This window comes from Phocoena sinus, chromosome 16 (genome assembly GCF_008692025.1).
Source record: "Phocoena sinus isolate mPhoSin1 chromosome 16, mPhoSin1.pri, whole genome shotgun sequence".
Lineage (NCBI taxonomy): Eukaryota > Metazoa > Chordata > Mammalia > Artiodactyla > Phocoenidae > Phocoena > Phocoena sinus.
Window position 1 is genome coordinate 46,321,146 of NC_045778.1, and position 15,545 is coordinate 46,336,690.

Genomic DNA, 15,545 nt, shown 5'->3' on the forward strand with positions numbered 1-15,545 from the left:
AAAACATACAGCAATTAGGAAACTGGCAAAATTAGTCTCTCCACCTCATGGTGTGAATTTCCTACTACTCGGTTCACAGTAAGTCACCCTCCTTAGCTTGACCACCGTAGGCAGATTTCTCTCACTGTGGACTCTTACTGAAGAATTTACGAAAGCTCACAGTATTTGGGTGGAGAGGTTGTTGAGGTGTGGGTGAAAACTTGGACTCCAATCGGATTTTTACCACTTAACCAGCTGCATGCCCTTGGGAAAGTTATTTAACATACCTGAGTCAAATCCCATAATATGGGGATAATAACAAACCTTGTGGTGATGTGAGGGTTAACAAGATAATGCATGTGAATTGCCCAACTCTTAAAGAGAGTAAAATAAAGAAGCTATTGTCTAGGGCTCTGGCTTAAATAAAGCGAAGCACAAAAAAGCACACGTCCTTGTTCAGGCAGGCATTATCAACTGTACTACAATTCTCCAGAACATGAGATTTCTCTTGTCCTTCCTGGAAGTTGCAGACTTGAGAGCCACAAGACATGTCAATTCATGATTCTGTACAGTAAGGCATGAAGAACAACCACCAAGTGAATTTCTTGGTACATATGTAGTATGTAAACTTAACATAATGAATATTTTTATATAACTATTTTGACCTAGGAAAAAAAGATCCTATTTTTAGCATATGCCAAGAATTCATTTTCATTACTCAAGATACTTTCCCTTTCAATTTGTGGCATCTGGTCCCATGCAGGAAATCTTCCTAGTTTTACAGTTCTAGCCTCCCTGGTTACATAACAGCCTCCCTTAATAAAGACAGGCTTCGACTGTTAACATCCTCCTTTCTTTCCCACATCAGGAACAATATTTTTTTTCTTTTTAAAAAATTTTTGCATTACCATCGATTAGCAAAGTAGTATTACTGTATTTCTCATTTCAGAATTTACTTTTCCTTTCCAACTAAACTGAAAAAGTCGTATTACTTCCAGTTATAGGGGGAAAAAGTTAAGTGACTTGATTGAGAATTAGAGAATTCAAAATTATTGGTAAACAGTGGTCTGCAGTTTGACTTAAACTTATCTGTAAGTCTTTTTATATGTTTTTAAAAATACACTCAATCTGTAGAGGTTACCGAACTTTACAGTACATTTTAAGGAATCTCAAGGGAAAAGAAACATGATTATAAAGGCCCTCTCTCAAAGAAACTCAGCAAGGAAATTTCAAAACTCAGTTTTTCATCTTGCTTTAATGACTTCATTTACGACTTTTGTGAAGAATGTGAACACATTAGAAATAGTAGCCATTTATTTTAAGTTTCAGTTTTTATTAAAAAGTGCATTTTGATTATTTTATGATCTAGGTAAGCTGTTAATAAGGTATCAGTATATTCTCTGGAATAATAACTTTACAAAGATTTAAAACAAACAAAATTTTAAAAGCCTTTTTATTTCCTTCACCATTATTGTTTTACAATACAAATATTACCTTGTGAATACACAAAAAAAACCCTACGGAAGATAATTCTGCTGCACGTAAAATACAGAATGGATATATATACTTCTTCATTCTTAAAAAACTATTTTGTTCTCCACATTGGCAAGTATAGAATAGAATACTTCCCCAAACATACTCATGTTAGGAGTAAAACTTCAGAGTTACATGCAGTTCCTGCACAAATATATTTTAAAGAAATAGATCTCTTCTTTGTTGTTTACCAACAAAACTGCCATGAGAGTATGGATAACTAATTTATAGCTTTCAATTTTTAGTTAAGTGATCGTTTTCAAAACTCTCTTTTTAAAAACAAAGTATTCATGGCTGTTTTCATTGTATAGTTAAAATCAAACTACCAAATAGATGATAAAGTAATTGAAGTGGTACCTGTCATTGCCACCTGCTCACAATATGGGAACAGGCTCTGACTTTCTAATTAACTCTCCCATTCTTTAATTCATAGCAATTTAAAAACCATAAGCAGTCTTCTGGTTTAATTTAGCTATAATGCAAAATTTAGTAGTAATACATACATTTATATTTTCATGGAATACTTTATTTTAAATAAAAACATTGAAGATTGCCTACTGACCATACAATCAAGACAAGAAAGGCACTAGAAACATAGACAAATTTCTCTCCCAAGAAACATTTTTAAATTTTAACTCTCTTTTCTCTGACATGTAAAAATCTTTAAATTTGGTTTTCATAACATCATTTTGAAAAATAAAGTTAGGAAATACTTAGAAAATCACTTTATAACAGAATCTTTTTTTTTTTTTTGTACTTTTTGACACACTGTCTCTGCTGATTTTTACAAAATCCATAGTTACCAAACCTTTCTGTGTCTGTCATTTTTATTTGAATATCGGTGCAACAGGTAGAAAGATTTCAGAATCGAACCCCATTCAGGTACTTAGAAACCTTCATAGAGACATTTGCTAGAAAATGGCTTACAGCCCAATCTTTGGGGCAAGAGATATGAAAAGTATGTTTTCCCAAGAAAATAATACGCTTTATTTCCAGGTGTGACTGGAAAGACCAGAACTTATGATATAAAAGCTTACATTTACGCTGTTGCATCATACACAAAGGAACACGGTGGTTGCAAGGTTATGTAAATCCCAAGCCTATGAACAGGAAATGTGTACAGTGCACGACAGGTTAGATTTTCTTTATTGTTGTCCAACGCGGGTCCTTTGGAGAGAAAAAAAGATCACAGTGCTGACCAGGTAACTCAATTGGTTAAGTCACGGTAACTGTTGAGAGATAACAGGATAAGGGAGGTGTTCATTTTATGGCATCTTTTCTCATGGAGTTCTTAGCACTTCGGACAGCTCCTCGTTCCCCACCGTGTACAGCTGTTATGTGTCACTCACCAACCGGCTGTATTTAACTTGCCTACCGAGGTGGATTACTGGCCAGGGGAAGGGCCAGTGGTAAGATCGAGGTACAATTCCTTGGACATTCCTTTCAAAGTACTGAAATGGCCTGTACCACCACACTCTGGCCAGGAGGTTCATCTGGGAAGCTTCTTTTAGCACCTAAGAGAACACAGAAAGAGAAAACCAAGTCAGGAAGAACTGATGGTTCCAGCCCCAAAAGGAACATACACATGTTTCTCATAACATTTCACTTTAGGTTCAAATAGTTTCCATATTAAAATTCCCAAAGGCCCCCAGACCCGCCCCATGACCACCTACATAGCCACAGTTTCACACTCCCACCACCGTTCTACACTCTGCATTCAGCTGTAAACCGGGCCACACCCTAGCAGAAAAACAAGTAACTCCAATTCCGGGAGTACACGGGGAACATGCGGCTTACTCACTCTCTTGTCCATAAAGAAATACCTCAATTAGTGTTTTAGCTACTCTTCTACGATGAAAACAGAGAGAGTTAATTAAATGTTAAGTATTAAGCTGGTGAGGGGCCAAAGATAGAAAAGAAGGTAGGACTGCAAATCAAGCAGGAGGTGGGCACAGCTTAAAAAATATTTTCCAGGGACAATGAGAGCGTGACTCTTGTTCTAGAAGGATGCCGTCTCCTATGTCATTATATTAACACATTTCTGGCTCATCTTTGATCCAGAAGTGGATCAGCATCACAAGAGACAACACAACCTTAGCTGACTACCTCTTAAGACAAGAGAAACCGAAGACATCTGTGGGTTCTTTGCGCTTTTCCCCCTGCCACGCCAGCGACGGCAGGCCAAGAGCAACAGGGGTTAAAATCAAATGGGGAGAGAAACTCACTTGCTGATTGGCCATAGTGTGGTACCACCAGAAGAGTCTTGTGGTGATGTAATATGCCACCACCACATCCACAGTGTAGTGGTCATGCGCCAAGAGAATACAGAAGATTCCAACCACGCTGAGAAGCCAGCAGATCCAGTGGTACCACCACAGTCGTCGAGGGGAATCTGAAAAGGAGAAATTTGCAATCGTCCCATTATTCAAGTGCCACTAAGGGCACCCGACCATGCCTCAACTACTACTTCTGAATCCAATTACCTTGGATCTTTCCTTCTGAAAACAGATCTTTTGGGGTAGCAAATCTAAGGGCTTCCGTTTCTCTGTAACGGAGGTTAGAAGGGAAGCAGCTTATTTCATAAAGTGACTTTCTTAGCCATAGTAATTTATATTTGGTTATTACCTGATCCGTGTAATCATAAGTGTAGCTTAAAAGGACAAGTAAGGACAGGTTAATGCATCACGCACCATTAAAATACAAAACAACACCGCCCACTGACAATTAAATTTACCAGGAAATAATTTGGGATTAATGCTCTATACAAAAATCAGTACCTTTTGATCCTTATACACAGACTAGGCAATTATAATTGATACAACTGCCCTATTTGCTTTCCAAGCTCTGCAACCATACACTAATTTGAAAGTCTTTGAGATGTCCATTTCTCAAATACAAATAAGAGAGAAGCCAAATGCCTGGGAATTCAAGCCCAAGTACGTTCCCAAGGGCAGGGCAGTGTCTGGGAAGTCACCTGACGGGAGATTCAAAATCTCTACTCGTGCAGGCCTTCCTACCTTGTATTCTCACTGAGTGGGCTTCAGAGGGTCTGAAATTTTAGGCAGCAATGTTGTCTGAGTGTGATCTACCCTTCCCACCCTGGGGAAGACAGTTTAGGCTTTTACAGAATTTTCAAGGGGTCCAAGTATCCATCATTCATTCAACCACTATTTACTGAGCATCTACGATGTGCCCAGGACAGGAACTGCTCTAGTCACTGGAATCAATGAACAAAATAGGCAAAGAGCCTGCCTTTGTGGGGAGATCCCTTCCTAGTACCGAAGAGAAACAATAAAAAATAATTATAATAAAGTAAATTATACACTATGTTAGAAGGTGTTAAAGCCTATGGAAAAGTAAAAAATTGAACCAAATAAGTGGGATCAGCAGTAGAGAGGGTGAAGGGAGGTTTGTCAGTTTAAATGGAGTGGTCACGGTTGGGGGTAGGGTCTTAAGAGTATGTACAGGGCTCCATTTCCAGGAAAATCTGTACTTGGTACTCTAACAATACAACAACAAAGACCAGCTACCATTCATTCTCCCTGCACCTCTACTAGTGTCCCTATATGCCATCTATTTTAATTTTCACAACCTCTCCCTCATTCATGAAGGAGCTATCAGTATCTCATTCTGAAGATGAGGAAACTATGACTTACAGAGGTTAGAGGTTTTCCCCAAGGCCACAGAGCTCGTAAGTGATAGCACCAGGATTCAAAATCAGTTTGTGACCCAAGTCTTCCAATATGGCATCTCCAAGGATAAGGCTTTAACCCCATTAAAGTACTACAGGTACCAACCAACAGGCGGTTAGGAATCCCGCCCCCCAGGGGCGCTGACATCAGGCCTGTTCTGTTCCCATTTTCCATGCCCAGTTACATTTCTCACGGAAGGCTGCTTTCGACTTACACTCTTTGATAAATAGGTAGGTGAGTGTGAGCATGACCGTGTGGCCGCTGTACAGGTAGTCCCCACACATGTTGTGGGAGCCCGTGATGGACAGGCCGCCGCCAGCAATAAGCTTCATTATTCTCCTCAGTTGGGCTTCCCAGTCTCCGAAGAGCTGGTGGGAAAAGAAAAAAGCAGACTATTAGCCCACATAAAAGTCTGCTACGATTATAATTTATATTCAGAATTAAGCTTTGTAATATTGTGATTTATAATGAGAAATATATATTTGGCCTTCATCCCTGTTCCTGGCACAGAGCTTCTACAACCTTTGGAATTTCCCGAGAAGAGAGAGAGGTGTCTTGGGTTAGTCATAAAAGCCCCTTTCAACCACACCTAGGTTCATGTTCATGAGTTCAAGGTGACTTCTGGAAAGCCCCTAAGGATGAGGGTGGTTGCCAGGAGATCCAACCAGGTGACTAGAGGGTTGGAGCCTCTTTCCCACTTCCCGCCACTTCCAAGGAGGGGAGAAGGGCTGGGGGTTGAGTGAATTACCAATGGCCAATGATTTAACCAATCATGCCTCTATAATGAAGCCTCCACAGAAATCCAAAAGGACAGGGGTTTGGAGAACTTCCAGGCTGGTGAACGTGAGGAGATGTGGGGAGAGTGATGCACACCTCTTCCCACATACCTTGCCCTACACACCTCTTCCATGTGGCTGGTCCTACGTTATATCCTTTTATAATAAACTGCTAATCTAGTAAGTAAAATGTTTTCCTGAGTTCTGTGAGCTCTAGCAAATTAACTGAACCCAAGGAGGGGGGTCATAGGAACTTCCAATTTAAAGCTGGTCGGTAAGTAGTATAGGTGACAATCTGAACCTGTGATCAGAGTCTGAAGTGGTTGGGGGCTGACAGTCAGTGTGAGACTGAGCCCTTACCCTGTGGGATCCGATGCTATTTCCAGGTAGACAGTGCCAGAATGGAGTTAAAGAGGGTTAGAGATTTGCTTGTGTGTGTATGGGGGGGGGGAAACCCATATATCTAGTCACAGAAGTATTCAGTGGGGTTTTCAGAGTACAGGAGATGCACAGGAGTGTTTTTCCTTAATGAGTTTATATTAAGACATGTAAAATCACCCCCCCCCCCCCCGCCATGAAGTGTGCCCACTCAACATTCACTGCTGTTCAGACAGCCCTTGGAAGAGTGTGGTCCTAGAGATGAAGCATGCAGCTTCAGAGCTTCCCTTAGATGGTGGCATTTTTTAGAGCACATGTCAGCAGATATTTAGTTACTAAATTTTTTTTTCACTACACTGTTAAAGACTGACTGATTGATTTACTACCATAACTGCCATCTGGGGGAAAATCTCTGGGAAAAATTTAAAGATCTATTTCACACGCTTGGCCTAGAGGACAAATGTTCTACTAACTTATTAGCTAAAGCAGCTGGAGGTTAGAAAGTCAAATATATGAATTTTTTTTTGGTATGTGATTTTGGGGGACCAAATTGAAGCAAGGGACTGAGTAGGATGTACCTTCAATCTTCTGAAATTATGTGGGTAGAACTGCATGTTTTTCCTTTTAATAAGAGTGCAGAAGTTTATAAATAAATCTACCTGTCTCTGATACAAGTCTGGGCTGGATACTAGAGTGGTAAATGGCATGAACAAGTCATTCACCGAAACTTTTGTTTGCTCTGGCAAATAAAATGTGTGACTGTCTATATTTTATGTTTGTCAGCATTCTTTTAAATTTTGGTTAGCCAATTTAATCACCATGACCCCTTTTCAACATTTAACTGATAATATTCTGGGCTCTGGGAAACATGTTTCATTATAATTTCCCTTTAAAAAAACTGATCAAGATTTCTAGTTAAGGACGTCAGGTTGAACATACCACATAGCGGATACGGATTTCCAAATTGAAAGGGATCACTGAAAGCCCAGCTCAACGGAAGCAAACAGATCTACATAGCAAGATTCAGAATTATGGAACTTCGGAAACTTGGGGCTAACAAGGGACCTTCAAGCATCCAGAGATCAAAAACAAGCTTCACACAAAAGATCAAGAATCAGGCTTCTTCAAAAGCAATACTGGAAAAGAAAAGGCTTCAGAAAAATGCCTCCAAATTCTGAGGGAAAATGATTTCCAATTTAGAATTCTATACGCAGCCATATTATTAACTAAGCCTAATCTTAAAAAATAGACCAAGGATAAACTAAAGTCATTTCATATATACAAGATTTCACAATATTTACCACCTATGTATTCTTTTTTGCGGGAAATTACAGAAGATGTACTCTACAAGGCAAAGGAGAGAACAGAAAAAAGAAGAAACGGGATTTGCTAGGATGCCAGCAAAGGGAATACTGAGAGCTGTGCTGTAGGCCTAAGAGAGGGAGCCCCCTACATGGGTGAGTCAGAGCTCTGGAGATGAGGCTAACAGAACACCTAATTCCGTGGCTGCACTGAGTCACAACATGGGAATGAGTAAGTACACAGAAAACTAACAGAGCAAAAAGCAAGGCAATTACGGACTCTACAGGAAATGAAATATTGTGTTGAAAAGTAATTATAGGAAACTATATGACTTGGCTATGAATAGCATCTACAAAACTGTAAGAATGTAAGCTCTGAATACTGAGTTAAATCAAGGACAGAAAATGACACTGGGAAGATGGGATATGAAGCCTAAACTACTGTACTGGGATGGTGGGGGAGGGGAAGAAGGGAAGGAAAAGGCACAGAACACATACAAGCTGCGGGGAAGGATTGTGTGGGGAATACAAGGGCTCTAAATCCTGGCCTTCCCCAGCAGGAAGTCAGCAACAGCCTGTATTAGAAATTATAAAGAAACAATATTGCCATGGCACTTAGAGACCTGAGGATAAACACATACACACACAAAAATTCTGTAAAAAGAGTTAAAGAAATGAAGGTAAACACCACGAGACTCAGTTGAAAGAGCTAAAGAGAGTAGGAAAGCAGGCTGAGTGCGATTAGGGTAAGGGTTACGTACCATGGTTTTTCATAATAAGTCCTGTAGGATCATTTTGTTTCTTAAATTGCACGCATGTATAAACATGATAAAAATTTTTTGAAAGTTTTAAATTGAAAGTTTGGTCTGGTTCTGTCATAACAACGGATAATAAATGGAAGAAAATTATGGCAAAAAAGCTTAGGTAGTTCTTCAGTTTACATTATTTCAAATTGTCCTTTCGAAACTCCCTCTGTGTTTTGAAAACTATAAATCTTATTCTTGAGCACCATTCCCCCTCAATTTGCCCTCTCATTCTGGTAGGAAAATATTTGTGGAGAAACTGTAGGGGTAGGGAAAGAGGGAGAGATTATGAGGTAAACATGGCATTGAGGAAAAACAGCCCAAAATTAATGCTCCATTTCTTACAAGTGCCCTTAACACATCTATGCTTTCTTTTAAAAATATCTTTCCATGATTGTCAAACCTCTGCAAGGGGAAAGGCTCTTTAAAAGCTCAGTGGGGAACAGGAAAAGAAGATGGATGGTTACAGCTACATAAAATTTTTAAATTACACTCTAAGAAAGTAAACAAACTCTAAGGCAAATGACAACACAATTGGAGCAGAAACAACTTAACGTCTTTACCGTGTACACAGTACATATAAATCAAGTAAATAAGACCATTTAGGAAACAAAATTTATCAAAGGACAAAGGATATGACCAGCTGGAGGCACTGGCTCTGTCAAGCAAATAGAAATAAAAAGGAACATTAACAGGAGCTCATTCTTTCCCATATCAAATTAGCAAAGCTAAAAAAAGATAGCCAATGGTGGGGCAGGGACAACGTCACTGATCTTCTCAAACAGGCTCCTTAAAGAGGAGGGAAGGAACGTGGTAAGTGCAGCAGCCAGCAGTGCAGGGCGGAAGAGGCAGTGGCCTCTGAAACAGACAGGCTGGGTTAAAAGCATGGCTCTCCTACCAATTAGCTGTGTGACCCTGGGCAGCAGAACCACCCTAAGCCTCAATTTCCTCATCACCAACCTGGGGAGTAATATATTTATTACAACTGGCAAAATCCTCTGCAAAAATAATCATCAATATTGACCACCAATCCAAACAGCCATGACCTGTGTGTGACTCAGTGCTTAGTTGCTTCTAGGCACCCACCTCCAAGAAGTGATCCCACACATGAAGAAAACCTTTACGCACAATATTATTTATAAAAGCAACAAACTAGAAACAACCCAAATGGGAATTGTTAAATAACTGTTCCCTTGCCATTCAGAACCTGGGCCAGGGGAGCAATGGCAACACCAGGGTTGCCTGTCATTACAGGCATACCTCGGAGATATTTCAGGTTCGGTTCCAGACCACAGCAATAAAGCGAATATTCCAATTAAGCGAGTTTCACGAATTTTCTGGTTTCCCAGTGCATAAAAAGTTATGGATATTGTAGTCTATTAAGCATACAATAGCATTATGTCTAAAAAACCAATGTACGTGCCTTAATTAAAAAAATATTTATTGCTAAAAATGCTAACCATCATCTGAGCCTTCAGCAAGTGGCAGTAGTAACATCAAAGATCACTGGTCACAGATCACATAACAAATACAAAGTTTGAAAAACTGCAAGAATTACCAAAACGTGACGCACACATGAAGCGAGTAAATGATGCTGGAAAAATGGCGGTGACAGACTTGTTCCACCCAGAATCGCCACAAACTTTCAGTTTCTAAGAATTGCGATAACTATAAAGTGTAATACAGCAATGCTCAATAAAATAAGGTGTGCCTGTACCCCCTCAAGACCTACTGAGCCAGAATCTGAGGTGATTCAAATGCACTGAACTAGGCCATAATTGTTTAATACATTATTTAAAAATAAGCGTACAATGACTTTGTAGTAAGTTATATCATAAATATTTTCTTCTACCAAGAGGAAAAAAATGAAACAAAATGTTTGGTATAATTATAACCGTTTAAAAAAACATGCACAGGAAAAATCTAGGATGTACACACTGCATGTTAGCGTGGTTTGCATGGAAACCGGTAGGAGTTCCCTGCTTGTTGGGCTAGAAAGGAGGGGATTCCTGTGGAGTTCTGCAGTTCTGAGATTTAGGTTACCTCTGAGTACAGGCAGGAGACACGGGAAGAAAACAGAAGAAGAAGAGGAAAAGGAGGAAAAGGGAGGAGGGGGAGGGGGAGGGAGGAAGAGGAAGAAGCAGAAACAGGAAGCTCCCAGCTCCATCTTCCTTCCTTCTCATTTTAGTTTCCTTCTGCACTCTGCCTGCTACCATTTTCCAGAGTCCTCAAAGGGCTGCTCCAGACACTGTGGCCTGTGTGTTGGGTTGCATTCAGTGGGAAGGAGGATGGAGTGTGTACCTGGAGCTCTAACCTCCCCATCAGTAGACTTCTGAGTGCTCATCTTTGAAAGCAGAGGTATTTGGGGGACGTTCACACAAACACTTTCTCAGTGGGCACTATAAAGCTGTGACAAGGTCTTGCATCTGCATCGTGCTGTGAATTACGATCTCCTAGGGTCAGAGAAAAATCACTTTTCAGTAAAAACAGAGCAATTTTCTTCAAGTTCTAATGAACGGCCAAGAAATTAACTGGCCAAATCACTTAAGCAATATGAGACATAGAAAGAAACGGAGAGCAGAAGGCAGACGGAGAGGCTTCTGAAAGAGACAGACCACTCCAGAAGGGTTCAAACCAGTGAGCCTTTGGTTACTAAAAAACAGGTTCCCCCAGTATGTTTTTTTTTTTTTTTTTTTTTTTTTTTTCGGTACACGAGCCTCTCACTGTTGTGGCCTCTCCCGTTGCGGAGCACAGGCTCAGAGGTCATGGCTCACGGGCCCAGCCGCTCCGCGGCATGTGGGATCTTCCCAGACCGGGGCATGAACCCGTGTCCCCCGCAACGGCAGGCGGACTCTCAACCACTGTGCCACCAGGGAAGCCCCCCCCCAAGTATGTTTTCAATGCTGAGTACACAGTGCTCTGATGATAGGCTGTTCACCACCATTCAGTTTGCAGATGGCCTCATGCACTTGCCTTTTCTCTTAAGTGCATCTGAAAAGTGGGGACATTCACTGTGCTTCATCCCCTTCTGGCAGGAGAGGGAGAACCTAGAACCCAAACTCATCAAATAATGCTGCACGAGTCAATGGCTTTGGTATAACTTGGAGGAAGGGCTGAAAGTGAGTGCTAAAGAGCAGAAATGCTATTTAATATAATCCTTGAGTCTTACCAATGCTTCATCTTACAGCAGCCCTGAAAAATCAGCGAGGTAGGTCTTAACTCTGTCCTGGGTCCCCCGGCTGTTCAGTTTGGGAGCTGGAATGGGTCCCAAGTCCTCTGACTCCGCGTATGTTATTATCTGCAAACTGCACGCTACCTGTACACTGCCAGCGCCTCCCCAAGCCTGCATAAACCAAGAACCGGATACACATGAAGCAACCTTGCTCTGAGCAGCCTAGGTTCCTTACAAAGGTAATGTCATGCCATCATGCCCCATACCAACCACCAGGAACAGTCAGGTGTCTCTCAGTGGACCTGTCCTCATTCATGCATTCAATGAATCTAGCTACTACCACCAGGGCAAATAACTTCTTGTCTTGTTCCAGAAGAAAAGTCTTCCTCCAAAACAGAAAATTCACTACCATCCACGGCATGTAAAGAAAGCTGCTCTTCAACACCCAGACCACAGGTCAGATCCGCTAAGGGAATCAAGCATCAGGGAACAGCAGGATCAGTGGAATCCCCATCAATCCATGTCCTGCGCAGCCTGCAACTGGGAAACACACGCTACGTGCTGCAGTCCCCGCCTCAACTTCAACTCCCAAACAAAAGCAGCAAAACTATGCCACTTCCTGAATTTCAACAGGCACACGGCCCTCCTAACCAGTGATGGACACTTAAGAACTAATCTGAGCCATGAAATGTCCTTGAGCATGACCTTGAACACTGAGGGGAAGATGGTGTGTTGCTAAGTTTGATGAATGTTTTAGATTTCACAGCAGCAGTGAGAGGTTCAAAACTGCCCCTTATAATTTCTCCGACCTTCTGTGATACATATATACCATGAAGATGTGGTACATATCTACAATGGAATATTACTCAGCCATAAAAAGGAACGAAATTGGGTCATTTGTAGAGATGTGGATGGACCCAGAGTCTGTCATACTAAGTAAGTCAGAAAGAGAAAAACAAATATTGTATATTAATGCATACGTGTGGAATCTAGAAAAATAGTACAGATGAACCTATTTCCAGGGAAGGAATAGAGACTCAGATGTAGAGGATGGACGTGTGGACACAGTGGGGCAAGGGGAGGGTGGGAGGAATTGGGAGATCAGGTTTGACATAAATACACTACCATGTGTAAAATAGCTAGCTAGTGGGAACCTGCTGTATAGCACTGGGAGCTCAGTTCAGTGCTCTGTGATGACCTAGATGGGTGGGATTGGAGGTGGGGAGGGAGGTCCAAGAGGGAGGGGATACATACATATAGCTGATTCACTTCGTTGTACAGCAGAAACTAACACAACACTGTAAAGCAATTATACGCCAATTAAAAAAAAAAAAACTGTCCCTTATAATTTCTCATACCTTTTTATTACTGTCGACTGAGGAGTAAAAAAAACAACAAAAAGGAATGTAGGGTCGTTTCTACATAATAAAACATTACATTTTGTTTGTACAGAGTTTCCAACTTTTTAACAGAGTTTTCCTATCAATTATCTCATTGTAGCCTCACAAGCCTATCAGGTGGTTAGTGTATATGTAATTATATCCATTTTACAGATAAGCAAATAGAGGTGCTATTTTTCTATTTCACAGTGACTCAGTTGGGATCAGATCCAAATGTCTTACCTCTCACTAAAGGATTTTGCCTTTTGGGTCCCTGGAAAGAGTAGCTATTGGTGCAAACACTTCTCCAAATAACAAAGGCTGGACAATGTCTCCAGGTTCACTTTTTTTGTTGTTTTTGTCATGCTAATGAAATTGAATCCAGTTTACATAAATCATTTAAATATAGTTGAACGGTTTAAAATTTTTATTCATTATTCACTAAAGATCTATTTTTCGTAAGTGTTTTTTCCATTAAATCAAATTTCCCCATCTCTAAAAAAGTTATTTCCATGGGAATCTTTCACAAACAAATTACACATTTTCCACCTTCTTGAGCAAGGTGTTTTTAGTTCGATCTTAACTTTCCTTGCTTTATGTTGTGCTGCGTAGGAGGGATGCTCCAAAGACCTCTAAGCTTATGTCGTAAGAACAACAATGAGGATAAATCCAGCCGCAAGCCCCCGTTTTGGGTTAACCATCCAGGTGGCTCTGGACAAACCATTTTACCCATTCTAGCTTCAGTTCTCTCATCTGTAAAATGGCGAGAACACCACCACCTCATCCTCAACCCTCACTGCCAAAGGGAGGTAATGTTTATAAAAGTGATTGCTCAAAAACTATAAAGTGCTATACAAATATCAGACCACGTTACAATGATCAAGTTAGGCCCATGTTTTGGGTGAGGAGTGCCTTAAGTGAGAACTCAACGCTTAGCAGTCAAGAAGTGAAATTCTCCTTAAATACACAGCCCTCATGGATGTTCATCTGTGATCACTTTTATGAATTCTTCCTCAGATGGTTATCATTTCATTCCTGGGAAGATTTAGTTTCATCCGCAAATATTATATCCATCTCAAATGATCCGAAGTAGGGAGATTTCCCTATACACATCCTCTTAGAACTCAGATATACAACCTTAAAAACATTTTTCACCTCCACTGAGCTCTGAGGGATTTGGCTCTCCACACTGCTCCATTATCCAATGTATCCAAGAGTTCCTATACCAGGCAGGCTTTTTTTTTTTTCATGGGGAGGGGTCTCTAAATCATCATTAGTAATAAAGCACTCATCCCCTACCAGCCTCCCTTTCCCCCAGTAAAAACGTAAAAATGTTTTCATGGCCTTTAGTAAGGAGACTTATCAAAGGCTTCATAAAATCTTAAATAAAGGTCAGCTATGGATTTCCATTTACTCAGATACTTATTTGTCACATTAAAGAAATCCAGTATTTCAGTCAGGCAAGATTTCCCTTTAACAAAAATTATATCTGAGAGATTCTGTGGCCTACCTGGTCATGAAGTGAAAATTGAAAAAAAAAGTCCCTCAAATTTTTGCTTTGAAAATGTGTAAATCTAAAGAAGAGAATAATGAACGTCCTTAGACTCATCAATTATCAATATTTTGCCACATTTGCTTCTCCTTCTTCTCCCACTTTTTTTTCCTGGGCCATTTGAGAATTAAGTTGAATAAATTATGACACTTTACCCTTAAGTGTACAAACAAGGACATTCTCTTCTGTAATCACACTCACGAAATTTAACAATGATAGAATACTATCATGGTTAACAGACATCCTTATTCAGACTCCCCCATAGTCTCAACAATGTCCTGTATAGCTTTCCCCCCGAATCTAGGATTCAATCAGAGGAGACATATTGAGGGTACTTGCCATACTCTTAATTTTTCTTAGTCTACTAGTTTCTCAGTCCTTTTTTTTTTTTTTTAATGACACTGACATTTTATTTTAAAGAGTCCAGTTTTTTTTATATCAAGAGTATGTCCCTCCACTTGGCTTTATCTGATTGTTTCCTTATGTTTAAACTCAGGTTAAATGTTATTGGCAGGAATATACAGAAATGATGTGTCCTACCCAGTGCGTCAGATCAAAAAGCATCCGATATCATTTGTCCTGCTGCTGGTTTGATCACTTGGCTACCAGAGTGTCTGCCAGATTTCTCCTCCGAATACACACCTTTGCCCCTTTATTATTAACAAGCAGTTTGTGACTTTTTGAAACTATATAAATATTATGGTGCCCCACCTTTCACCCAGTGGCTTTAGCATCTGTTGATGATTCTTGCTCGAATTATTACTACAGTGGTTGCAAAGTGGTGATTTTCTATTTCTAATATTTCTTTTATATCTAGCAGTTAATTTTTTCTCCACCTGCGCTAATTTTTAAAATGTTTCTTATTAATGTATTATAATTAATTACTGTCATAGTTCATTGTGATGCTCCAATTGTCTCACATGTGGCCAGTGGGAGCCTCTCAAGCAGGACAGTATGGCTTCTGAATGGAACCCACCGGC

At 40.3% G+C, this 15,545-nt stretch overlaps 1 protein-coding gene across 8 annotated transcripts in view; it reads right to left on the reverse strand.

Annotated features, from left to right (window-relative positions):
* Positions 1-1,414: 1,414 nt before the first annotated feature.
* The window catches only part of SGMS1 (sphingomyelin synthase 1), a 297,752-nt gene continuing 283,621 nt past the window's right edge, over positions 1,415-15,545 (reverse strand). For all 8 annotated transcript variants that reach the window (XM_032608556.1, XM_032608552.1, XM_032608554.1 and 5 more), the window contains 3 exons: positions 5,419-5,572; positions 3,738-3,904; positions 1,415-3,026 (listed from right to left, as the gene is read on the reverse strand). In XM_032608556.1, the coding sequence (XP_032464447.1) occupies positions 2,847-3,026; positions 3,738-3,904; positions 5,419-5,572 (501 nt within the window). In that variant the 3' untranslated portion in view covers positions 1,415-2,846. The remainder of the gene's footprint in view (positions 3,027-3,737; positions 3,905-5,418; positions 5,573-15,545) is intronic.